The following is a 25,689-nucleotide window of genomic DNA, read 5'->3' on the forward strand; positions in this document are numbered from 1 at the left end:
CAATTCTTAGTGATGTCCATGAAAAAAGTTGATGAAAACGATAAAACACAAATTCATATAAAAAAAGTTCATTCATCACTTTAACAATAGAAGAAGAAAAAAAAGATAAATCAGCTGAGGAAATTATGTAATTTTGAAATAAATATTTAAATAAATAAATAAATTATACTATTACTTAACATTGGCAGAAATAAACCTTGTTAAGAGTTTTGATTACCACAAAAAACCTAAAGAAGTCAACGCCGAATAACACAGATTTTTTTTAACTCTTTTTCGTGAAATTGCTTACCGTGAATATTATAAACTTTTGGAAATCTTAGTATTTATTATCGATATTTGATGCTATGTTCGGGTAACGTCACTACTATAATCCGATTAAATTCAGTGGTCTTTCTTGGTTTGACGTTGAGAGTCGGATCTCTCACTCGAACTTACTGTCGAAATGTCAAAAATTACTGCCTATTTATTTAGTCGAGTTATTTTCCCGAACGATGCATACAAATTGACCCACTAAAATTAACAAATAAAATTGAATTTCGGTACTTTTTAGCTAATTATCGTATAATGTCTTGAAAATTTTGAGCTCAAGCGCTACCGGAAAGTGTTCCATCGGTATAAGGTAATGGATTTTAAATGCAATACGAGTTGAGTGGTTTTGTTCTCGGCGTTGATGGAATATCAAAGTTTTTGTATCGTGGTGCATCCTCTAACAGTGCTCTTATTGTTTTAATTCCCACGCTCATTTTGTTGGTGTTGTAGACGCCTGTAGAGGGATATCCGACAATGTCAGACTACGATCTTCAGTTTCAAGCTGATTTGGAGAAGGCCCAGGCTTTGAGTTTAGAAAGTCTGGCTCTGGAGCAATTTCGTAGACAGAAGCAAATATCCAGCGCAGGTAACTGACGTAATATTGTTTACTATGAGATTTCGTGAAGATGTTTGACCTTTTATCAGTCTAATTTTTCATATCTATATTGGGAAGTCTATTTTGATTATAGACCAAAGGGGCTTAGATAATTAGTCATTCTTGGTGAAATCTGTGAAGAACATTGCTATTGGTATTATAATAATATCAAGTACTTTCTTACCTTACTGAAATAACCAGGAATGTATTGATAAACTTTGATTTGATTATCTTATAGATTAGTCTTGGAGGATATTATGCATAATGTTTTAAATAATCATTATAATTAGCAAATCAAAATGTACTAGTTGTGATAATGGCATTTTAATATCTAGTGGACTTGTAACATTTCCATTGAGTTTTATAATCTGGTTATCTATTTAGTCATTGTTACAAATTGTAGGAAAAGACTCATCATTAGCCAAATTATATATAAATGCCAATTACGGAATCCAATATTCCCTGCCTATCATCTTATAAAGAAGCTTAAAAACTAACACTATCAAACCACCATAAACATAAATTATTTGATTAAAATAGATATCTAGCTATATTCTATAGATTTTCTTGATTCATATTTTATTTTTGTAATCAAAACTTTTTACAAAAATAATTAAGGTTTTAATTTGAATGTGCTAATTATCTCTAAAATTATAGTAAATTTTTCATTTGTATATTAATTATTACCAATTTTAAACATAATTAGAAAGGATAAATGAAATGAATCAGATTTTTAATATAATTAAAACCTTTTTATAATGTTGCCAGTGACATAAATATGTATGGTGATTCACCAATACTTTCATCAGGTCAACTTTATTGAGACAATAAATTCAATTGAAGCTGTGTCAACACCGTTAAGTAGCATCGTTCTGATCAAGTATTTCCATTTGTTCGGTATCAATGTGAGAGGAAGGGGAGGTCATTACCCTGAAGCTAAATAGAGCATTGATTAACACTTAATGATTGAGAAAGATAAATATTGTGTGGGCGGTGAGTAGGTGTCTAGGTACTCATTATCTTTACTTATTGATATTTGCATCATTATGCATTTTTATTAATTCGGGAATTAACTTGTGTGGAGAAAGGTAATGTTACGATGTAGGAATTATACCTATTAAAAGAATTTTAAAACATAGTTGATTGTTGATTGATGGTTAGTTCTTTAAAAAAATAATCTGGTGCAACTCATAAAATAGGAAGAATAAATAATGAAATTCACTTGTCCTTGCCCTAATTAACTCAATTTAACTCTATTATTTTATGAGAATCAGGTAGTTAAGTAACAGCTTGCAGTAATTAATATAATAATTATCCATACAGTGATAGATTTAAACCTAAACACTATAAATTCTAAAATTACTTAACTTGAATATGATTCAATAGCTGCCTTTTAAATGATTAATTAACAGTATTTGTATCATTAGTTTATTAGGGAAAATTATTGAAAATCTGTTTTAATTAGTACAGTCTTTGTTGCCATAGTTGTAATATGTATTATGTACAAATAATCAATAATCACACAAATGATGGATAACACATTTAGAATTAGGTAATCAAAATTGTAAACAGACCACATACCATTATTAATGACCTTTAGATTATTTGTATTTTAATTAGTCCTACCAATATTATAAATGCTTTCACGCAAAATCTACTGAACGGATTTTGATGAAACTTTACAGTATTATTGTTTATTACCTACATATAGGCTATAACTTATGATGATCTGCGACAAACTGAATTTCACGCGGGTGAAGCCGCGCGCAAAAGCTAGTTTATCGTAAAAGTTGTTTGATTTTATTTATGTGTACCGAAGTACAAATACATATAGCAGGTAATAGCATCTGTTTACAAATAAAACTGTGCTATTAAATCTTTAGCTGTTAACAGATATGGGAGTCGTGTGAAGTGATTGGTTGATTGATTTATCTGGTCGATAAATTGGCAGATAACAATGTGGGCAGCGGGTTTAGTTTGCGCCGACGCGACGACAACGAGGGACCGCCGCCTGCGCTGCCGCCTCCGCCGCGGAAGCCACCGCGAGGCCGGCCTGCTACCGACACGCCTAGGTGAGGACACCAAGCATCTTATGTGGCTGTACCACAGAATAATAATAAGTACTACGTACAGAAGTTTCACTTCGCGAAGGTATTTAAAAAATGTATGCTTAATGTCATTAACAATATGGTGTAATTTAGCCTGGCTCAAGAGTCAAGCACCATTTTGTTGACAAACCTCAGTGATCGGCACTGCGCCGAAGCTATAGGGCTGACTTCGGTAAAATAATGTGTCGTGAGGTGCCAAACTGCGGAAAATGGCGGAGGAAATACATGGTTTAGCATGAATTATCATGAATAATATTAACTACTTATTTACCTCTCAGTGTCATGAGGCAACTTAAAAAAGTACATTCTGTGTTTTTATTATTATTTAGGCAGTTAAATATTGCACAGTATTTAGTACACCATTTTCTTTATTTTCTTCCATCATACACAAGAATACGCGTGCGTGAGTCAATGTTCGCTCGTATGTGAGGCCTTGTCGAATAGTATCCTGTAGGTGGGCCATCGTGCGTGTTTTGTTTTCGATGTAAACTCTCGTAGATGAACAGGCCTGGTTGTACCAAGAGCTGTTTTGCTACAGATATTTGTAGGCACGACGTGCTATCGACTGTATTTCCAACTAAACAGCTCACTCCAGTCAGATGTAGACCTACCCCAATGCGGGATACAGTGACCCCATACTTTGTTTCAACCGTTCTATGAAGACGTTGCTGTCTGGAAGTGATCGTTCGTTCGTTCGTTTCAGTCAAATGACGTCCACTGCTGGACAAAGGCCTCCTCCAAGGTTTTGTACAATGCACGGTCCTGCGCTGCCCGCATCCAGGCTCTTCCCGCTCTTCTGGAAGTGATCAAATTGTTATAGTTTAGATGTCGTTCTATAAAATGAAATTTTCAGTAAGATGCTATCCTGCTAATTCGATATTATCTATCACACTACTGAGTCTTTGTATAATCAATTATGGCAGCTTTCTGATTAGCTGTTTTTGATCAGTGATCTACTTTTACGCCATATTTTTATCCTAGGTTATTTCTTCTTCTTTTGTTTATGGCCAAACCTGGCTCCACCTTTTCTTCTCACAACTCGGTAGTAGATCTGGCTTAGCGGATCATTTTACTTTGTTTGTCTGTAGTTGACATCGTCAGAATAGCGACTTATTTCAGAGAAGCTTATCATAGATCAAGGATAATTGCGCAAAGCCGTCAACAAAACTAAGCGCGTGACGTCACAAACTGCTGACGAAACAATTTTTTTGTCAGCAGGTCTACAGGAGCGAGTCCTACAAGAGATGATAGCAGCGACCTCATATCATTCGCGAGTCCAACCAGCAAAACTGCGCCCAAGGACCCGCATGCGTCGCTCAAGGAATACATTGATCAGATAAACAAGTACGTTACTATAGCCTGACCAGGAACATAAAAACCCTCGCCATGTTGCGGAAAACTAATGGTACTAATTTCTTTTAATGGCAACAGTAACTGAAAACTTCATTGACATGTCACCTTGCATGTCAGTCTATTGCTGTCAAAGTGTAAACAAACTTTATTTTAAATGTGCGCAATTGATTTTGTAAATGAAATTGCTAAAATCTTTTTATAGTCGTGAAAGAAAAGTGGTTCACAATGTGTTAAAGTATTTGTCGAAGAGAAATACCAAAGGTTCGGACAATATTTTCATTGAATAATGTTTCCAACAAAGGTTGTCAAATTGACTGACATGTTTATCGTATAGTACAGTCCACTATGAAAATTAGCTGTAGTTTGTTTCAACTACCTATTTTAAAGTTTTTTGTCACTTTCTAAGTGTTGAATTTTATGGAATTGGGAAAGAAGTACCGAGTTTGAAGCGTAATGTATGAGCTCTTTCTTCTTCTTCTTTTTCAGCCAAATGACGTCCACTGCTGGACAAAGGCCTCCCCCAAGGTTTTCCACAATGAACGGTCCTGCGCTGCCCGCATCCAGGCTCTTCCCGCGACCTTTACCAGATCGTCGGTCCACCTAGTAGGAGGCCTGCCCACGCTACGTCTTCCAGCCCGTATGAGCTATTCAACACAAAAATAATGATTTCAATCAAACTAGTAATTCTTAAGATTAGCGCGTTCAAACAAACAAACAAAAAACTCTTCAGCGTTTTAATATGAACTTGTTGTTGTTGATTTTTGGCGTCGAACCTTAGACCAGGCATACGGCTAGGCAACGTAGTCATGCAGTAGGATACAAGGAAGAGGGGCAGCCACAGTAGGTAACACAGAGTCGTTCAGGTGAGTGCCAGGAAGAGGTGCAGCAACCGCAGTTAAGGAACGGCTGGGACGAACAAGGATAGGCGCATCAAGCTTTACGAGCTTGATGCGCCTATCCTTGATTGCCTTGATAGGGTTACATTGGTTGAGGTGGCCCTTTTCAAGACTTGGAAGCCTTGTGGGTAACAAACCATTGGACGTGGAGAAGCTCATTAATTATACGTATATTTTCTACTTTGCCGAACTTTAGCGCGAGAACGGTTTGTCCAAAACATATGAATTTGGTCTTATTCAATGCAGGATTAAGTGCCCTTCAACCGTCATGAAGACCACTTTTNCATGTATACCTCTAAACTCAGTCTGAACTGAGTTACGAGCATTACAAGTTTGATGATTTTCATACTAGATTTGCTTTTTGCGCGCAAAGTTTTGTAAGAAATTGCAACAAAATAGTGAGATTGTATGTGTAAACAAACAATACCATCCATTAAAGGCTCCAGACAATAGTGTGGAGCAGAATCAGCGCAATAAAAAAATTGCGCAATATTTTGTTGCAATTTCTTACAAAACTTGCGCACAAAAAGCAAATCTAGTATGAAAATCATCAAACTTGTAATGCTCGTAACTCAGTTCAGACTGAGTTTAGAGGTATACATGCCGTAGTAAGTTTGGTTTATTACACTATTTTGTAATCAAAAAACAAAGTTTGGTCGATGGCCGCGCGAAAAAAAAAAGACGCCACTTTCCATACAAAATCTGGCATTGCCATTTACGCAGCTCCGAGACTTTTTAAACTCCGAAAACGAGAGATACTCGCAGTTTGTCATCGGCTCGCGTCATTCCCATTTTGTGCGATTTAGTAAGTTTAATATATCGATATTTTTCTAATAATTAGCACTTTGTAGCATGTGATTACAATAAAAAAATGGCGATATTGAGGTGTCCCAATAGTAGTGACAATTATTTTTATATAATTTTATAATCGTTTNTATTATTTCGTTAATTTATGAAAATATCAAATTAGCCCGTAATCCTGATACATAAAGTTAGCCTATTAATTTAACACAGGTACGACTGTACTCAGTGTTGCACTATCAAATGCAATTGACGCGCCTCTATGCCAGGGTTTTTATGTTCTTGGTCAGGCTATACAAGTATTATTTGAACAACAAAGAAATTGAAACGATTTTGGGAATCGATTACACTATGTTATTGTTTAGATTTGGATCTCATAATTTATTTAAAGCTATGAGGAAATGATGTGTATTGAGTGACTAGCTTCTTGAGTAACATAGTTTCATAAGAGTACCTGGAATGCAGCATGTTTATTTTTTCTAAAGATGAAACGAGATAATATAAGACACGCACTTAAAATGTAAATTGCTTTTTTACTTTTTATATCTCGGAACCTGTTGTATACTCGCGCATGTTTGATAAAAGATATCATGCTGATAAGGTGTGAAGATAAACACTGGCTTATTTTTTGATCATGATTAGACATGCCACGAATATTCGGCTACTATTCGGTATTCGGCCTATTCGGCCACTTTTTTTGGTATTCGGTATTCGGCCGAATAATAGGTACTATTCGGCCGAATACCGAATACCAAGTCATGGAAAAAAAGGACACATCATATTAATCGAGATTTGTCTTTATTATCAAATTACAATACTTTAATAAGTAAAATTAATCAGCTGTAAGTTGTGATGGATAAAAACAAGCTTTTCAGCATTTGAAGGTAGCAAACGATTACGCTTTTCATCATAAATGATACCAGCTTCAGAAAACAACCTCTCACTATACACGCTACTCCCGGGAGAAGAAAGATAAACTTAGCAAATTTCGAGAGGTTTGGGTATTGTTTTTCATTAGCTGACCACCACTTGTAAGCTTCTCGATCTAGTCGATTTGATTTCAAATAAAAATCCATCTCATTTGCCACAGTATTCTTCTCCACGTTCTCCTTATCATTACTATTTCGCATATTATCTTTAACGACTTCCTCAAATAGGCCAGTAGAATTAAACACAAAAATTGATTAAATCGGAAATAATTCCTACAAAAGATTTTTTTGCTTTAATGGCTTCATTGGTTGCCCATTAAGACTCTCCTAAGTTTTCGACTTCGACGGAGTTGTGCTTAAGTGGTGGGGGCCCCCGAAAGGGGCGTTTTTTCGGTTTTCCGGTTATACCGTGTAAAGGACTTACCCTATCGAAAAGTGGTCTTCATGACGGTTAAAGGGCACTTAATCCTGCATTGAATAAGACCAAATTCATATGTTTTGGACAAACCGTTCTCGCGCTAAAGTTCGGCAAAGTAGAAAATATACGTATAATTAATGACCCTCTCCACGTCCAATGGCTTGTTACCCACATGCTTCCAAGCCTTGTAAAGGGTCGCCTTAACCAGTGTAACCCTAACAAGGCTCACGAGTTTGATTCGCTTATCCTTGTTCGTCCCAGCCGTTCCTTAACTGCGGTTGCTGCACCTCTTCCTGGCACTCTCCTGAACGACTCTGTGTTACCTAATGTGGCTGCCCCTCTTCCTTGTACCCTCCTGTACGATTTCATTGCTTAGCCATATGCCTGGTCCAAGGTTCGACGCCACAAAATCAACTTCGTACGAGTGAAAATAGTTTAAATACTATTTCCCGTGCTTGCAACATTTTTCTTTACTGCTTCGCCTCTATTAGTCGTAGAGTGATTGTATATATCCTATAGCCTTCCTCAATGTATGAGCTATTCAACACAAAAATAATGATTTCAATCAAACTAGTAATTCTTAAGATTAGCGCGTTCAAACAAACAAACAAAAAACTCTTCAGCGTTTTAATATGAACTTGTTGTTGTTGATTTTTGGCGTCGAACCTTAGACCAGGCATACGGCTAGGCAACGTAGTCATGCAGGAGGATACAAGGAAGAGGGGCAGCCACAGTAGGTAACACAGAGTCGTTCAGGTGAGTGCCAGGAAGAGGTGCAGCAACCGCAGTTAAGGAACGGCTGGGACGAACAAGGATAGGCGCATCAAGCTCGTAAGCCTTGATAGGGTTACATTGGTTGAGGTGGCCCTTTTCAAGACTTGGAAGCCTGTGGGTAACAAACCATTGGACGTGGAGAAGCTCATTAATTATACGTATATTTTCTACTTTGCCGAACTTTAGCGCGAGAACGGTTTGTCCAAAACATATGAATTTGGTCTTATTCAATGCAGGATTAAGTGCCCTTCAACCGTCATGAAGACCACTTTTTGATAGGGTAAGTCCTTTACGCGGTATAACCGGAAAACCGAAAAAATGCCCCTTTCGGGGGCCCCCACCACTTATGCACAACTCCGTCGAAGTCGAAAACTTAGGAGAGTCTTAATGGGCAACCAATGAAGCCATTAAAACAATAAAATCTTTTGTAGGAATTATTTCCGATTTAAAAGCTAATTCTACTGGACTAAAAGCAGTTCCAGAAACTGTCGTGTATTTCAAATGACTTATCATTTTCGTTCAAGTTTCTTCTCTTACGACGTGGAGAAGAATCGTCATCGGTACTACTAGACTCATCATTACAACTTAGTTTCAGAGCTTCTATAAGAATTTTTTGTCTTGCTCTTTCTGCTTGAACAAAACCTAGGAAACTTGTTTTGAAGCGTGGATCAAGAAAAGTAGCGACCAGAAATTTGTAATTTATATTAATCTGTCAATGCGTGCCGTGACGTGATTTACTCGCAATTGAATGAAAGAGTCAAATAGCCTCACACCGCCCGCGCGCGACTGAGACAGGGCAACCTGTCGTATTATTATTTACGCGCTCGACTAGCATGTACTTTGTGCCGAATATTCGGCCGCCGAACATTCGGCGCTTCGGCCGACAGCGTTGCCGAATATTCGGTATTCGGTATTCGGCTAAATCACTATTCGTGGCAACTCTAATCATGATGAGTGTTTTAAAGTATTATAACTTAGTTTACAACATAATATGTAGTACTTTTTACATCAGACTATATTTTTGGTAGCAGTAAGGTAGCTGGACGCAGGCCGCTACCAATCGATAAACATAGAAAGCATTGGGGAAGGCCTATGTTCAGCAGTGGACGTCCTATGGCTGAAATGATGATGATATTTTTGTTGAAAAATAGCCCCTATTACTAAGATTCTACAGTGTTTGACTTAGCTTAGGAGTTAAAAGAGGTACTTTACTATAAAATGAAAATTAACTTTTCAGACAAACAGAGGAGCTCACCCTAAACACACCAGAAACAGCTCCAGTTACGATGAATAATCATCCCTACAACCAGATACCGGGGTACCCATACTCGCAGTATGCGTACTACCCACCTCCTTACGGGCAGCCGCCGCCCTACCCACCTTCTACTCCCTACGGCATGCCGGCTCCTATGCCCACTCCAATTCCAACCCCCATGCCTGGGCAAATGCCCAATTACTACTACCACCAGCCCCCAACTCCACAATCTGACGTCACCCCTGTATATACGCCTGTCCACACCCCAATCTATGGCCCAACCATGCCGTACAGTCAGACGCGTATGGCAACGCCGTCGCCGTACGTGGGATACCCGCCTCCGGTTCAAACTTCTACCTACAACTACAATACCACAAACATGATATCGCGGCCGCCGAGGCCGGCTAGTATCTACCCGCAGTTGACTCAAACGCACTCGTACCCGCCCCCTGCGGCTAATGCTAGCTACAATAACAATAATAACAACCCCCCAGTGGTGAAGAATGAGCCGAGTAGGGAAACTGTGGACACTTCCAAACCGAGGAAGTTGTCGGAAGTTAGTATAGCGGTAAGTATTCACATTTAGTTTCTTTTTCATGTAAAATGCAAAGTTACTACATATTTAAAGCTTATATGTACATAAAACACAGTACACGAGGAGAATTTAATGCCTCTTTTGTCATTTCGAAAGAAAATGGATTTCATTAAATTAGCAAATTATGTGGTGGTAACTTTCAACTGTGAGGTATCTGTTAGTTAGTGTATGCTTGCATCGAACAAAATAGCGTTTCGAAGTTCCTAAAGAAATGAACTAGAAATTAAACTCTATCCTGCTTAAGACTAGGCGCCGACCACCGATTTTTAGTTAATCGATAGTTGGGCCCGTTATTAATTTGTATGAAGACTCTGCCAAATCAAATCGGTGTAATGTGCGCACTTCCATACATGCCCATACTGATCAACTGCCCGACTAAACTATCGGCCGACGAAAAATCGATTGTCTGCGCCTAGGCTTAAAGCCACTATAATTCTATAACTGTGAAAATTGTCGTTATTTCAGTCAAATGAATCAAACGACACAATAGGCAGCCTGCCTAAGTCGATGAACCTCATAGACTTCGGCGCCAAGAAGAGCAGCGGGCCAGGTAGCGTAAGAGTCAGTGTGCTTGAAGCGTTTGACCCACTACTAATTGAGCAAAGTAACGCTGGTGAGTGGTTTGTGTTCATTTCCATTGCCTTCCCACGAGGTATGCGGGGCTACTCCGAAACACGTTATCCGCAGTTTCGAATGTTGTCCATCCCTCTCACAAAGCGAGAAGCCAGCATGAGTGACGGTGACAGATAGACTCGAAACTACGTAAACAGCGTTTCGGAGTAGCCCCCATGATTCCGAGCTTCGTCTATGGATTTTGAATTAATTGATTGAAAAAAATACGTAAAATAGACGAAAAATTTAAATTATAGACTTTCCAATATTGAAGCTATCGGAATCGTACCTTTTAGGTTCATTATCCATTAGGTCGGAGTTAGCTTAGCTGATTGTACCAGTACCAATATCTCCACCTTTTTGGATAATGGGCATTGGGTTCTTTCTCATACTTGGTACATAAATAATATGCAGAATAAGCAATACAATAATAAGCAATATACCTTTTCAACCTAAATGTAGAGTAATTTAGTCACTACTTCGGTACAATATAATTCTCATTTGGTAAGTTTATTGTATATGGAGAAAACTATTTCAGTATGCACTCACTTGAGTCAATAGTCGATCATTTTATTAGGGGTCAATTATAGCTTTGTAATTATTTTTGGTTTCGATTCATAAACTTCATTTACACATAGCCATTGTGTTTTACGCTTTTGTGTGTGACTGATGCTCGTTGTCCATTGTAATTATTTATCATTTAGCACTATTTGCAAGTAATTTGGGAGCAAAAAAGCTAAGCACCATCAAATCTATGTGCAACAAAATATCCATTATGTCACTTGGGTTTTACTTGTTTATACACTATCATATTTGTGGTTAATTTTCCCATACATGTTTTTGATTGTTTTGAAATTGTTTTCAATCAGTTTTGTGTTGTTGATTACAGTTTTACACAGAAGTTAACAAAATTATCGTTTCCTCAGTTAATTAACAAATAACTTAGTTCTAATTTGTGATCTCCGATTGCCTTTGTATTTGCTGAAAAATCAAGGTTATATTACTTAATTCAGTTTACCGTTTCTACTTATTGATCATGTGAATTCCTCAATGATTGGGTAATCTTAGTTAAAATTCATTAGAAGCAGAAAAACTTTGAACGAGTTAAATGATATTTTATGCCCCTTTCATTTACTCGGATGAAAATTATAATGATTTTTATATTATACTTAATAGGGTCGTTTTTCCCTTGAACATCACATTGAAATCCCACAGAGTACGCAGGAGCAAGCGAATGCGGTAGCAGTGTGTATGAAGAGTACGACCCGTTAAACTTTCTGTACGGCGAGACAGAGATGCGAGATACGCCCGTGTACGCGACCGTGAACAAGCGAGAGAGCACTATATTGCCGTCGCCCCCACCCAAGTCTATTCCTAGCGTTCCAGCTGCTAATATGCGATCTACTACTGTAAGTTTATAGTTAGTTACTTTGAGTTTCTTAAGCTGAGTTGCAACACCTAACTTTAACAGTGACTGTAACGATAACCGGTGTGTTTTGTATGGAGTTTGACAGATTTCTGACGTTTGTCAAAGTCAAAGTAAGATGGTGCAACCCAGCCTTAAACCTTTTTTTAGTCATAGACCATTTTCAGTTTGATGTTTGATGCTCAAATAAATAATTGTTCGTTTACTTTCAGAATAAGTTGTACGACTGCATAGTAAAAGTAAGAACGAGAAGCTACGACAGCGAGCACAGAGGCTTTTTGAAGATGGTCCTAGATGTCAGAAGTAAGTTTTCCTTCATTTTCCATATTGCATACCTGACTTCAATGATATAAAACCTTTATCCAAGCATAGAGCAGTGAAAAACCCAAAATGCGACATAATCACCTTCATCCATTCATGTCTTCAATGAGGGTTTTCGCGTATGAAAGATCCGCTAGATGGCGGGACGTGGATGTTTGTCTGACTGCTGCGTGATTGGTGGATTTTGACATCTGTCAATGTCATGTCAAAAATAACCAATCATGCAGCATTTGGACCTCGCGTCTACGTATTGCCATCTGGCGGATTTTTCATACGCGAAAACCCTTATTGTGATCCGATTACGCACTGTGTTAATATTAACCGATCTTATATTCTCTTTGTCTTCTAGTACTTTCTCTAACAATGACTGAATTGAAATTTGCAGAAAGATTCGTGCATTCGGACCGCAAAACGAATCCGGGTCACGTGATCGCGGCGCGTTCGGGCGGAAAGTACCCGCCCAACACTAGCATAAAGATTCTAGTCCACCACGCTCACTCCGATGAGCCCATTACCTTTACGTCTGATGGTATGTTCATGTTTTGTGATCAATTTATTTAAAAATAGCATCTATTACAATTAAATAAAACGCTAATTGTAGCATTTTCTCATTGTAATTCGTCAACCGTGTTCTAAGAGTTAGGCACGACTTCTTCCAGCGATTTAACTATGTGTATTTCTTTTTTCAGTGGAGTCAACAGTAGAACATGTGATATTAACTGTAGTTTGTTCCCTCGAGGAGGATATCAGAGAAGATATGTCTGGTTATATGTTACGGGTAAGATGATCATATCTATTTATATCGATTCAATCGGAAACGAATCATTCGATTATGTTTCTTGTATTTTTATTTTTCTAGGTATGGGGAGCTAAAGAATACCTCACACCAGGCAGTTCTCTTAGCGAATACGATTACGTGCGCGAATGCGTTAGGCTAGAGAAGGATGTAAGGCTGTGTCTACACGAGGGCGTGGACGATGCTCTGGCGAGGAGTGAAAGAGATGACGCGAGGGATTCGCATCTGACGCTGGACGATTTGTTGCCCACGCAAGGCGCTACGCCTATGTTGTCATTTGACAATCTGTCGATTTTATTAGGTAAGTGCTCATAAAAGAATATGATACACATACACAATTAATACGTATAGAGAGAGAATATATCAATAAATAAGCACAGCCCTTCTAAAGCGCCATCATAACTTAATAATAATTCCAAGATAAATTCTTTAAGAAACACTTTCTAGCCCTGAAAATTGAGTTAGTTTTCAATTTGCTGTATAGATAATTTGTTTTTATTATCTTTGAAATCAAGAAATAGTCAACCGAGTTGGCAGAAATGTGCAAAGTAACGCTGGCCTCATCATAGCTCAGATTTGCTATATCCTGCCGTGTTTAGCATAAAAAAAATGTTTTTTTTTTTATGCAGACTAAGGCAGGTATTTGACTGCAATCGCACCTGATGTTAAGTGAGATGCAGTCTAGGATGAGAATCTAGAAATCTATGGGAGAGTCGTATTTTCTCAACTCATTGTTACGTCCCCAGAAACCTTAGAAGGCGAGTTATCACGCGCGGTGGGCGTGACGGGCGCAGAAGGTGTGTGCTCGCCAAAAGCTGTGTTCCAAGCCGTGAAAGCGATTTGCGCGCTCGCCGGCGGCGTGGAAACGCTACATGTTACGAACACTTTGAATGCGTTCGCGCAGGCTTGTACTGCTCAGGTGAGTTTTATTATTTTCTATTCATCATCGTCATCAGGTCATTTGGTCTCCACTGGAGGACAACCCTCTCTAATTTACCAGAGGCAAATGGAACATTTGTCAGACGGGTTGGCGAGTCTCTAACGATATTCACGGGAAGGTTGTAATTTTTTTCTATTATTTTGACGAACAACAATCACTGATTTTAAATGCATTCTATATGCGAACTATGTTTGCAGTAATAGTGAACAACTTGATGATCTGTCTATTTCTACATCCTAACTTTTATTTTATTTTTCTTCAGGGAAACAACAACTCAATGACTCCCGAGATCCAAGCGGACAGTGGGCCATACTGCGCCGTCAATCTGCGAGCCGCCACCGCCCGGGAGAATGTGGCTTTACAAAGTGCGCGACTCAGAGACGCCGTGCGAGCGCTACTAGCGTTATACACGCGCGCTAGACTGCTGGACTTCCAAATGACAGACGCCCAGTATCTGCTACAGAACTCGGCTAGTGAGTACTCAGGTATGCATGTGTCTGCTGCATCTTGATACTTGAACAGCGCTCAAGTCGAGTGTCTCAAAAGAGACGCCGTGTGCGCTACTAACATGTGTCTCCCCAGAGACACCAAGTGAGCGTTATTAGCATTATACACGCGCGCTAGAGCTAGACTGCTGGACTTCCAGATGACAGACGCCCAGTATCTGCTGCAGAACTCGGCTAGTGAGTACTCAGGTATGCATGTGTCTGCTGCATCTTGATACTTGAAATAGCGCTCGAGGCGAGTCTCCACGGAGGCCATACGCGCGTTACTAGCATTATACACGCGCGCTAGACTGCTGGACTTCCAGATGACAGACGCCCAGTATCTACTACAGAACTCGGCTAGTGAGTACTCAGGTATGCATGTGTCTGCTGCATCTTGATACTTGGACAGCGCTCAAGCGTATGTCTCCACAGAGACGTCGTACAAGCGTTATTAGCATTATACACGCGCACTCGACTGCTGGACTTCCAGATGACAGACGCCCAGTATCTACTACAGAACTCGGCTAGTGAGTACTCAGGTATGCATGTGTCTGCTGCATCTTGATACTTGAAATAGTTCTCGAGGCGAGTGTCTCCACAGAGACGTCGTACAAGCGTTATTATATATACTTCCAGATGACAGACGCCCAGATTCTGCTACAGAACTCGGCTAGTGAGTAGGTACTCACTTACTCAGGTATGCATGTGTCTGCTGCACCTTGATACTTGAGACAGCGCTCAAGACGAGAGTCTCCACAGAGACGTCGTGCGCCCTTATAAAGCCTGGTCCGTGAGCACGTAGAATTTTGTCCAATGACCCCAAGCTAGGGCGCCCGCAGTGAGTGTGCAAGCGCGACAGCAACATAATTACGAGCGAGCGATAAGGATGGGTAGCTTGGGGTCATTGGACAAAATTCTACGTGCTCACGGACCAGGCTTTAGCACTATACACGCGCGCTAGACTTCTGGACTTCCAGATGACAGACGCCCAGTATCTGCTGCAGAACTCAGCCAGTGAGTTAGTACCTACTCAGGTATGCATGTGTCCGCTGAATCTTGATACTTGAGACTTCTTCAATCGTGCGAGAAATTAGGCTCACGATCCAATGACGTGTACGTGCCGCGTCATCATTCAAATATTGCATGAGGGAACTACCTTGCCTCGGTTCGATTGCATGTGTTAGATTTTTGGGCATTAGTCATTTCTAAATTAGGAAATATTAATGTATTAAAGCAGATTCTTTAATTAATAAAGTTACCACAAAAAGAAGAATAATAGTAAGCAAAATCTAGCATAAATACTTTATGCTATATTCCTATCATATCGTATTATACCATGGAAATATATAGGACTATAATACTGTAATTTAATAAGTTCCAAATTAAAAATCCAATTTCAAATTCAAATAGTTTATTCAGTATAAATCCCTTTTCCAGGGCATTTATACACGTCCCAAATATAGCTTGCCCTACCACCACTTCGGGACATCATGGGCTGGTGCTGAGAAGAAGTGGCGGAAGAAACTCAGTCACCTTTGTCAGCCTCTTTTCCAACCAGATACAACAATTTATAACTTACATAAAAATGAATAATCTAGCAGTAATTAAGTCTTATTTATTATTAACATTTTGACGGTATTTTGTATCCAGTATTTATAATCAAACACACAGAACACAAGTTCTAAGTTAAGTTACGTTAAGACTTAGGTTTTGGTTAGGTCAAGAGTTAGATTTAGGTTAGGTTAGGACTTAGGTTTTGTACCATAACATAACCAGCAACTATTAGCATTGTCCTTCTTTATACTGGTCAACAAACTACCGACCCGACCCCGTGGCATGTCACCATCAATTGGCCAGGTGTCAAAATAATAGCCCTGGCGCAGCCACATAGCCAGGTGTTAATACAATATCACAATAATACAATACAATAACACAACAAGCACAACAATGTACACTTAACTTTGGTCAGCATCACCTCAAAGATCCATCGAGCCTGCCTAATTCAACGAGGAATTCCATATATTTATACCCATACTCCTACCTTTCCTCTACTCAACTCTGATTGGTCACTTAAGACGACCAATCAGAAAACAGGAAGTTAGATAATATTTAAACGGACCCGGAAGTTGGAATTTCTCATTTTACAATATTTGTTTTTGATCAAAAGATAGTATGTTGGCTTATTAATTATACTTTTAATAATATTTAAGAAATATTAATAATTATTATCCAAAAGCTGGAAATCTTACAATAAATTCTATAAACAGGAAGTTCGAATATATTATAACTAATAATATTAAAACGGACCCAGATTTATTTTTGATTGAATATTAGCCAGTTGGCTTATTAATTTATCAATTTAATTATATTTAAGAAACATTAATAACCACTATTCAGAAGCCGGAAATCTTACAATAAATTCTTATTTGCAAACGGAAGTCTTAATTTTATCTGACAGTTAATATGGCGGCTGTTTGATACTTGGTGTGTGTGATGTTATAGAAAGTTAATAAATAGTGTAGTTACTAATATTAAATAAAGGTCACATGAAATATTAATATCAATCAGGTATGTACATAATATAATTAATCTAACACATGCAACTAGCTCGTGGGATATTATGGGGCAGTACGTACAATCTCTTGTCTGCATTCTCGACATTTGAACTTTGCATAATATGGCAATCAATATTTCTTCGCTATTAATTGTAAGATCAAGATGATCCCCTAAAGTGTGTCATGTGCAACAACACGATAAATTCCTAAAGTAATCGCAGCCCTAAGCATTTTTGAAACCACTATTTCCTGACCCCTTCCCGCCCACTTTGCAGAAGCAGTCCCAGCGCACACTATAACGGAGACGACGCTATTCTGCATCGAGGCTGTGCACTGTCTACCGCCGTGTTGGGCGCACGACGAGTATCTGTTTCACGCGCAAGTGTACCACGGCACGCGACCACTGAAGGCCATACACCTTACGCAGTCCTCGAAGATTGAATGCGGAGGATTCTACCCTAGGATTATTTTTGATACGTGGTAAGTTGATTGTTAATATGCTTTAGATATTAGCCGTGCGGTTCCTGCAGCGTAAAATTAAATAGTAACTTACACACTACCGGACCTGGTGTGACGACCACGACCACTCTGGCAAGAGTGTAGCGACGAAGAAGAAGTACACACTACCCGTGGATGTCAGAAGAGGATTAAGGAAGAAATGTGCGAACATAAAGACTCCCCTATCAGTCTGGCCAGCGTAATTGACCATTTATTTTTACCAATAAACCAATATATTTTGTACGTGTCTGAATAACAATATCGAGGCTCATGTGTCACAAGAAAAACTACTACATAATTGCTTTTAAAATCTGCCTAAATTGTAAGACCTAATGTGAATGTGCTAATGTTATGCAATAATCAATTGAGTATTGAGTATCTTTGTCACCTTGCAAACGAATTTTTAATAATCAATTCAAAAATTGTTTTAAGGTTGAATCTAGCAGACCTGCCTTTATCAAACGTTCCCCGAGAGGCGCGACTAGTTCTTACCCTTTACGGGCGAACTAAACGGCCGCCGGATCAGCAGCCAAGCGACAGCCAGCAGAATGGAACCGATTCTGAAGAGCATGACGTCATGTACGACCAAGAGGAGCTGGGATGGGCCGCAATACAGCTGTTTGACTATGACGGGTACGTGTTATTGTTCATATTCAAAAATAGCATTAGTGCAAACTGCAACCGGAAAATTGTCATAAACTGTGCGGACATCTTTTCTCATTTTAGTTCATTTAATATTATATTTGTTCTGGAAGGTATGTGGAACCGTCGCGTCTATTCTATAGCAGATAAGTATATGGCAGCTTAAAGTCTTAACACCAGCCTCCCTACACAAAATAACGTGATATAATTTTGGAATCGTTACACGGAGGGAAGCAAAACCAAAAGATGCCGGAGCTAAACTGTTCCAAATCTTCACTGATAGAGTAACCGTATGACTCTTTGAACCATTAACCCCGCGTGCCATTTTGAACTTTATCTCCTTACAGTTTGTGTTAAATGTCACCTGACAAATTTTAGATTAACGTGGTATTGTAACGCTGACGAAATGTGACTTTGTCTAAGAGGGCGGAGTTTATTATTACTACTCGGACAATAGAAGCGTCTCTTAAATAGTAGATATAGTCATAAATGTATTAAATTCTTTAATAAATTACCACAAACTATTGTAGAACTACCCATTCATAAATTCAAAGCACATATTAAAAGTACCTTAATGAAAAAGGGCTACTATAAAGTCGATGATTATTTAAAAGATAAAAATGTTTGGGATACGTTACTGCCTAGCTCGCATAAATATTTATAACTTTGTACATTTTAAAGCATGTAAACCTTTGAAAAAGAGGCTGACAATAGTGACTGAGTTTCTTGCGCTGCTTCTTCTTATCAGCACTGGCCCATTTATTGTCCTGAAGCAGTGGTAGGGTTAATACTGGGACGTGTAAAAGTGCTTTTTTTTAAGCCTATTTACAGAAATAAATGAGTTTTAATGAGTTTTAAGTTTTTTTAACGGATTTGTTTCTTCCAGGATCCTAGCATCGGGTAACTACGTGCTTCCGATGTGGCCGGTGTGTTGCGACCGGCGCATCGGGCCCGCGCCGCACCTCATGAACACGCCGCCCGCGCCATACCCCGTCGTCAATATTGGTGAGATATAATTAATAATATCTTAATATTATAAACGAAAAATAACCCTCTCTGTCTCTTCGTTATCTTTTCACACTTAAACCACAATTTAAATGAAATTTGGTATAGAAATAGTTATAGGGAAAGACATCTAAAGAATAAGAAAGTCTTTGTGGGACATATCGCCATTCACGCAGGCTATGCCTCGGGAAAAAACTAGTAAATCATATATCAAAATTAAATTCCAATCAACTTTATTATGCTTAGTCCATTAATTAATCTGTATTGCAGAATAGAACCACCCCATTCTTCTTTTTGATGTCGTAAAAGCCGATTTACCGACTAATTTTCAGATTCTCTTTCAACAACTTTTCCGACCGTATGCTGTGCTTTTTTTCGTTGTCATATGACGTGGGCAATTCTGGAGCGAGCACACATACGTATCCTTTAGGATAACTTACCTTTTCTTCATATTATTACAGAAATACCTCGCTACGTGCACAATGGTATCAAGTGGTCGCCAGAGGAGAGCCGCACGTTGACGCCGTCCGATTTACCCGCGTTTGATTCCCTGGACGGACACACGCAATCGCAGCTGTTGCATCTAATCGAGCAGGGCGCTTACCAGAGGATGCCTACTGAAGGCAGAGAGGTGAGATAACATATACTATAATCCTGCTACGTACACAACAGCTTCAAGTGGTCACCCAAAGAGAACTACACGCTCACGCTACTTTATCGATTTTTCGCGATAAGCCCATACGTTTGTCATCTAAAATGATCGATAAGAGTTATCACGGCGCACATCTTAGTCCTGCCTAGATAGAATAGGGCGCTTACCAGAGAATGCCTAACGAAGGCAGGGAGCTAAGATCGTATAGAAAGATATTTTTACTAGATCCAAAACATTACAACTTAGTTACATACAGGTACCAAAACTTGGATTAAGATTAAACAATACTTCGTTTGGATTGTACCTTCATTTTTGTTACGCCCAACGTCAGTGAGACTTCAGATGTGCTTCAGACTTGTATGCTCTGTTACGTCATATGTCACCCCTTTCGATGCGAGTGTAAATAATGTTATAATACCATTTTGTCAGATAATGTGGGAGAAGCGACAATATCTGGTTGAACTACCAGGCGCTTTGCCCCTGGTACTTTTAGCAGCCACGAACTGGTACGGCGAGCATCGTGCACACCTCATCTCACTGTTGAAGCTGTGGCAGAAACCTTCGCCGCTCAACTCCATGCATTTGCTGCTGCCTTGGTAAGTAGACTGTTATGTATATACGATATTTGAAACATGAAGGTAGATAATTGATGAATTTGGGTTCTTTGTAAACAGAGTTTTGGTTCTTCAAGAATAGGGTTGAGCATGATCAATCTATTTTGCAGATTTCTTTTCGCTTTTTCGCTATTAAAAAAGTCTAGGTTTTCGCATGCTGTTTTGACGACACACATGATGTAAAATCATCAATCACTAGTTTTCTTCCTACGATTCTTAAAATCATATAGAAAACTACCTACTTATAAGTAGTGTTATGTTTGACTATAATTTGTTTCATTTGTCTATGATTCTAGTTTCCCCGATGCCGCAGTGCGTCAAACAGCAGCGCGTCTTCTGAACGATATGTCAGACGACGATCTGTGTCGAGTGTTGCCGCAACTCACGCAAGCTTTGCGCCACGAGACCTACGAGTGTAGTCCTTTAGCAGGTAAATAAATAAATAAATAAATAAATATCCTTGGACATTTACACTGCGCTTCTAGTCCCAAACTAAGCAAAGCTTGTACTATGGGTACTAGACAACGGATATAAACATACTTAAATACTTTTTTTTTGTAAATACATACTTATTATACATAGAAAACACCCAGTCCAATACAAACAAATATGTTCATGCACACAAATGTTTGTACTGTGCGGGAATCGAACCCGCTACCTCCGGAATAGTAGTCCGTTTCGAACCACGAATGATTGGTGCAATCAATTTCGTACTGTATTTACACAGCAATAAAGTTAAATTTTGATTGTTTGCTTACTATTGTTTATTGCATAACGTTTTTAAAACGCAATTAATACTTCAAGGAGTTAATTTTATTTGTTTCAGAGCTCTTACTGTCACGCGCCCTGTCCGCTCCCGCTGTGGCACATAAACTGTTCTGGCTTTTAGTTCACTCATTACCGAATGTGCCTCAGGTAAAGACATAATGATTCTTATGTATAAATTCTTATATGGAACCACGATGTCACATATCTTTTTAGACAAAGTGTGCGTTAGTATCTTGTTGATAATGAGGAAAATACCAATTATACTATACAACTCTTTAAATCGTAACGAAGATGACTACGAAATTAAAAATTTCATTGGATAGCGAATCATCAAAAGAGAAATTCTAGCTAACAGTTTTATTTAACAAGTTATTCATGTAACAACGTATGCTTTTGTGTGCAGTTTAATTTAACCTTAAACTTCTTTATACATCAAACAGGCACCAAACGAAGAATTCCTTGGTATCACGCTAGAAGAGAACGCGGGTGAGCCTCCCGAAGTGGACGCTTACGTCACAGCCGCGTGGCGCTACCGGCTCATGCTGCGAGCGCTACTCGCTATCTGCGGCGAGAACTTACACGCCACATTGGTCAGGCAGCAGCTGTTGGTTAAGGTGAGATAACGGGTCTATTCCCACCTCTCGTTCCCACCGCTGCAACTCCTGTGTAGCCAGGATCTACAGCTTGACCGCCAATAAAAACCCAACCAATATCAAGTTTGTCCCGGGGGAAAGTCGCTTTCTGCGGCGAGAACCTGCACGTGACATTAGTTCGACAGCAGCTGTTGGTTAAGGTAATGTTGGGACATCTGCAGTGTTTGGTCATCGCAAAATATACTTTATCCAAAGAAAACTAAGGATAATTTTGGATTCATTACCTGCACGCTACACTGGTCAGGCAGTAGTTTTTGGTCAAGGTAAGTGGATATCACACTAAGGACAAAAGAACGCGGGCGAGCCGCCCGAAGTGGACGCTTACGTCACAGCCGCGTGGCGCTACCGGCTCATGTTGAGAGCGCTACTCGCTATTTGCGGGGAGAACTTACACGCCACATTGGTCAGGCAACAGCTGTTGGTTAAGGTGAGATAACGGGACTATTCCCACCTCTCGTTCCCACCGCTGCAACTCCTGTGTAGCCAGGATCTACAGCTTGACCGCCAATAAAAACCCAACCAAGGTCAAGTTTGTCCTGGGGGAAAGTCGCTTTCTGCGGGGAGAACTTACACACCACATTGGTTCGGCAGCAGTTGTTGGTTAAGGTGAGATAACGGGTCTATTCCCACCTCTCGTTCCCACCGCTGCAACTCCTGTGTAGCCAGGATCTACAGCTTGACCGCCAATAAAAACCCAACCAATATCAAGTTTGTCCCGGGGGAAAGTCGCTTTCTGCGGCGAGAACCTGCACGTGACATTAGTTCGACAGCAGCTGTTGGTTAAGGTAATATGTCGGCTCATTTGCAATGTTTGGTCATAGCAAAATATACCTTATCTAAAGAAAACTAAGGACGATTTTGGATTCATAACCTGCACGCTACACTGGTCAGGCAGTAGCTTTTGGTCAAGGTAAGTGGATATCACACTAAGGACAAAAGAACGCGGGTGAGCCTCCCGAAGTGGACGCTTACGTCACAGCCGCGTGGCGCTACCGGCTCATGTTGCGAGCGCTACTCGCTATCTGCGGGGAGAACTTGCACGCGACATTAGTTCGACAGCAACTTTTGGTTAAGGTAATATGTTGGGACATCTGCAGTGTTTGGTTATAGCAAAATATACCTTATCTAAAGAAAATTAAGGATGATTTTGGTAACATAACCTGCACGCCGCGTGGCGCTACCGGCTCATGTTGCGAGCGCTACTCGCTATCTGCGGGGAGAACTTACACGCCACATTGGTCAGGCAGCAGCTGTTGGTTAAGGTAATATTGGGGCATCTGCAGTGTTTGGTCATCGCAAAATATACTTTATCCAAAGAAAACTAAGGACTATTTTGGATTCATAACCTGCACGCTACACTGGTCAGGCAGTAGCTTTTGGTCAAGGTAAGTGGATATCACACTAAGGACAAAAGAACGCGGGTGAGCCGCCCGAAGTGGACGCTTACGTCACAGCCGCGTGGCGCTACCGGCTCATGCTGCGAGCGCTACTCGCTATCTGCGGCGAGAACTTACACGCCACATTGGTCAGGCAGCAGCTGTTGGTTAAGGTAATATGTTGGGACATCTGCAGTGTTTGGTCATCGCAAAATATACTTTATCTAAAGAAAATTAAGGACGAATTTGGATTCATAACCTGCACGCTACACTGGCCAGGCTTTTGGCTAAGGTGAGTGGGCATTACGCTAGAAGAAAACGCGGATGAGCCGCCCGAAGTGGACGCTTACGTCACAGCCGCGTGGCGCCACCGGCTCATGTTGCGAGCGCTACTCGCTATCTGCGGCGAGAACTTACACGCCACATTGGTCAGGCAGCAGCTGTTGGTTAAGGTAATATGTTGGGACATTTGGAATGTGTGGTCTTAGCAAAATAAACCTTATCTTAAGAAAATTAAGGACGATTTTGGATTCATAACCTGCATGCTGCATAATGCAGCCTGCATTGGTCCGGCAGCAGCTGTTGTATAAGATGATTTCTTGGCCAATGTTGACACGTTTTTGCAAATATTTGTTTTATTGAAAGATATCTACAGGCTGAAAAATAAAAAAGTGGAGAACAATGGCCCAATTGTAGTAGAACTATCGTCTACCATCCTAAAGAAGGACTTTTTAAAGTCAGTGAAGACATATAACATTAGGCACAAGGAGAAACTCTGCGCCAGGCACTTGGGTCACACAAAAAATGAGTAGACGCCAATATACGTCTCTGAGCAACTGACCGCCAAGGCAGCCCGACTTCACTTTGTCGCTCGAGACCTGATAAAATCGACAGATTACAAATATTGCTGGACGTCCCATGGCCGAGTTTACATCAGAAGGAGTGAAGACACGCCAGTAATCCTGGTGAGAAGTGAACAACAGGTACAAAACCTGTTACTGGCAAAATGACTAAATATAATAACCAACTGGATGTATTCACTTTTATCTATAGTAAGTTTTACTGTTTTGTCCACTGCTCGTACACTAATACAACTCACCTACAATAAATCCTATCTCCTACATGACAACCACCAACATCTTTATCATTACAAAACCACAAAATCAACCTACACAATTTACATGCACATACAAAAAATACTATCTAAACCTACTCTAAGTACACATCATTACACCCAACACTCAAACAGACCACAACAAACAATACCGCAGCTACCGTTATGCTATACTTGTAACCTTTGTTTTTACAGCATAGACTCACATTGTTGCAGTTACTTCTTATCGCCCCATAATGCTATCGAATATAAAAATTATAAAACAAAACATGAATATTAACGTTCTTAAAAACATAAATGCATTAGATGACTCTAATATGTATTTAAACTTTAATTGTAAAATCGGAGAACTCAAAAATACTATCACAGTACAAAAAACTGACCTAACATTAATATCCCAAAATATCAGAAGTATCTACGCTAACTTTAACGACTTTCAAGCAAACCTTCGTATTCTTGATCTCACTATTGATATTCTAATCCTAAGCGAATGTAAATTAAACCCTGACAAAAATATCCCACAGATTATAGGTTATAATTCTCATCAAACTTGCAAACACCAAAATCAATCCGACGGAGTAGTCGTCTATACTAAATCCACACTCGCAGCAAACGTATCGGAAGTATACCTAAGACATGCATCATGCTTGCAGATTTCTATGCCTCAGCTGACCATTCTTGGTATCTATCGTTCACCATCTAATCGTAATGCTCAGCTATTTATTGATTCTTTATGTTCTCATCTGGAACTCATTAAAGGATCCAAAAATGTCATCATAACCGGAGACATAAATATAAATCTCATCTACAGGCAAGACGAACACTCCTATGATCGCAGCAATAGACACACTTACCTAGAAATGTTAGCCTCACAGGGTTTCTATCCAGGCCACTCTATCCCGACAAGAGGCTCAAGCTGCCTTGACCATATTATGATAAAACTCGACCATACACACAAAAATGCCACTATTGCTGTACTGGATACCACTGTCACTGATCATAGTGCGATTTTTCTAAAAATATCGTGCCCAGAAAAGTCAACAACAAATAGCAAAACTAAAACCAAAATTAACTATAGCAGAGCACTAGACTATCTAAAAACAACCAGACTAACCGACCTACTCGAATATAATGACCCTAACATCATAACCGAACTATTGATAAACAAACTGCAACAAAGCTTAAATGAGAATACG

General features: G+C 39.6%; 1 protein-coding gene across 5 annotated transcripts in view; it reads left to right on the forward strand.

Moving 5' to 3' along the window:
* Positions 1–461: 461 nt before the first annotated feature.
* Positions 462–25,689, forward strand: part of Pi3K68D (phosphatidylinositol-4-phosphate 3-kinase catalytic subunit Pi3K68D) — a 46,070-nt gene continuing 20,842 nt past the window's right edge. Inside the window, exons 1-21 of one of the 5 annotated variants that reach the window (XM_028308100.1) lie at positions 462–619; positions 760–895; positions 2,856–2,976; positions 4,231–4,356; positions 9,421–10,006; positions 10,499–10,646; positions 11,861–12,054; positions 12,284–12,374; positions 12,778–12,921; positions 13,082–13,170; positions 13,252–13,489; positions 13,935–14,107; positions 14,391–14,601; positions 17,447–17,651; positions 18,102–18,302; positions 19,198–19,316; positions 19,778–19,947; positions 20,398–20,564; positions 20,879–21,012; positions 21,409–21,497; positions 21,791–21,964. In XM_028308100.1, the coding sequence (XP_028163901.1) occupies positions 784–895; positions 2,856–2,976; positions 4,231–4,356; positions 9,421–10,006; positions 10,499–10,646; positions 11,861–12,054; positions 12,284–12,374; positions 12,778–12,921; positions 13,082–13,170; positions 13,252–13,489; positions 13,935–14,107; positions 14,391–14,601; positions 17,447–17,651; positions 18,102–18,302; positions 19,198–19,316; positions 19,778–19,947; positions 20,398–20,564; positions 20,879–21,012; positions 21,409–21,497; positions 21,791–21,964 (3,492 nt within the window). In that variant the 5' untranslated portion in view covers positions 462–619; positions 760–783. Of the gene's footprint in view, positions 620–759; positions 896–2,855; positions 2,977–4,227; positions 4,357–9,420; positions 10,007–10,498; positions 10,647–11,860; positions 12,055–12,283; positions 12,375–12,777; positions 12,922–13,081; positions 13,171–13,251; positions 13,490–13,934; positions 14,108–14,390; positions 14,614–17,446; positions 17,652–18,101; positions 18,303–19,197; positions 19,317–19,777; positions 19,948–20,397; positions 20,565–20,878; positions 21,013–21,408; positions 21,498–21,790; positions 21,965–25,689 lie in introns of all 5 variants that reach the window. The other 4 variants (XM_028308095.1, XM_028308098.1, XM_028308099.1 and 1 more) reach the window with 4 other exon arrangements.

The sequence above is a fragment of the Ostrinia furnacalis genome, unplaced genomic scaffold, assembly GCF_004193835.3.
Source record: "Ostrinia furnacalis isolate ACB-3 unplaced genomic scaffold, ASM419383v2 OfSCF2381, whole genome shotgun sequence".
Classification (NCBI taxonomy): domain Eukaryota; kingdom Metazoa; phylum Arthropoda; class Insecta; order Lepidoptera; family Crambidae; genus Ostrinia; species Ostrinia furnacalis.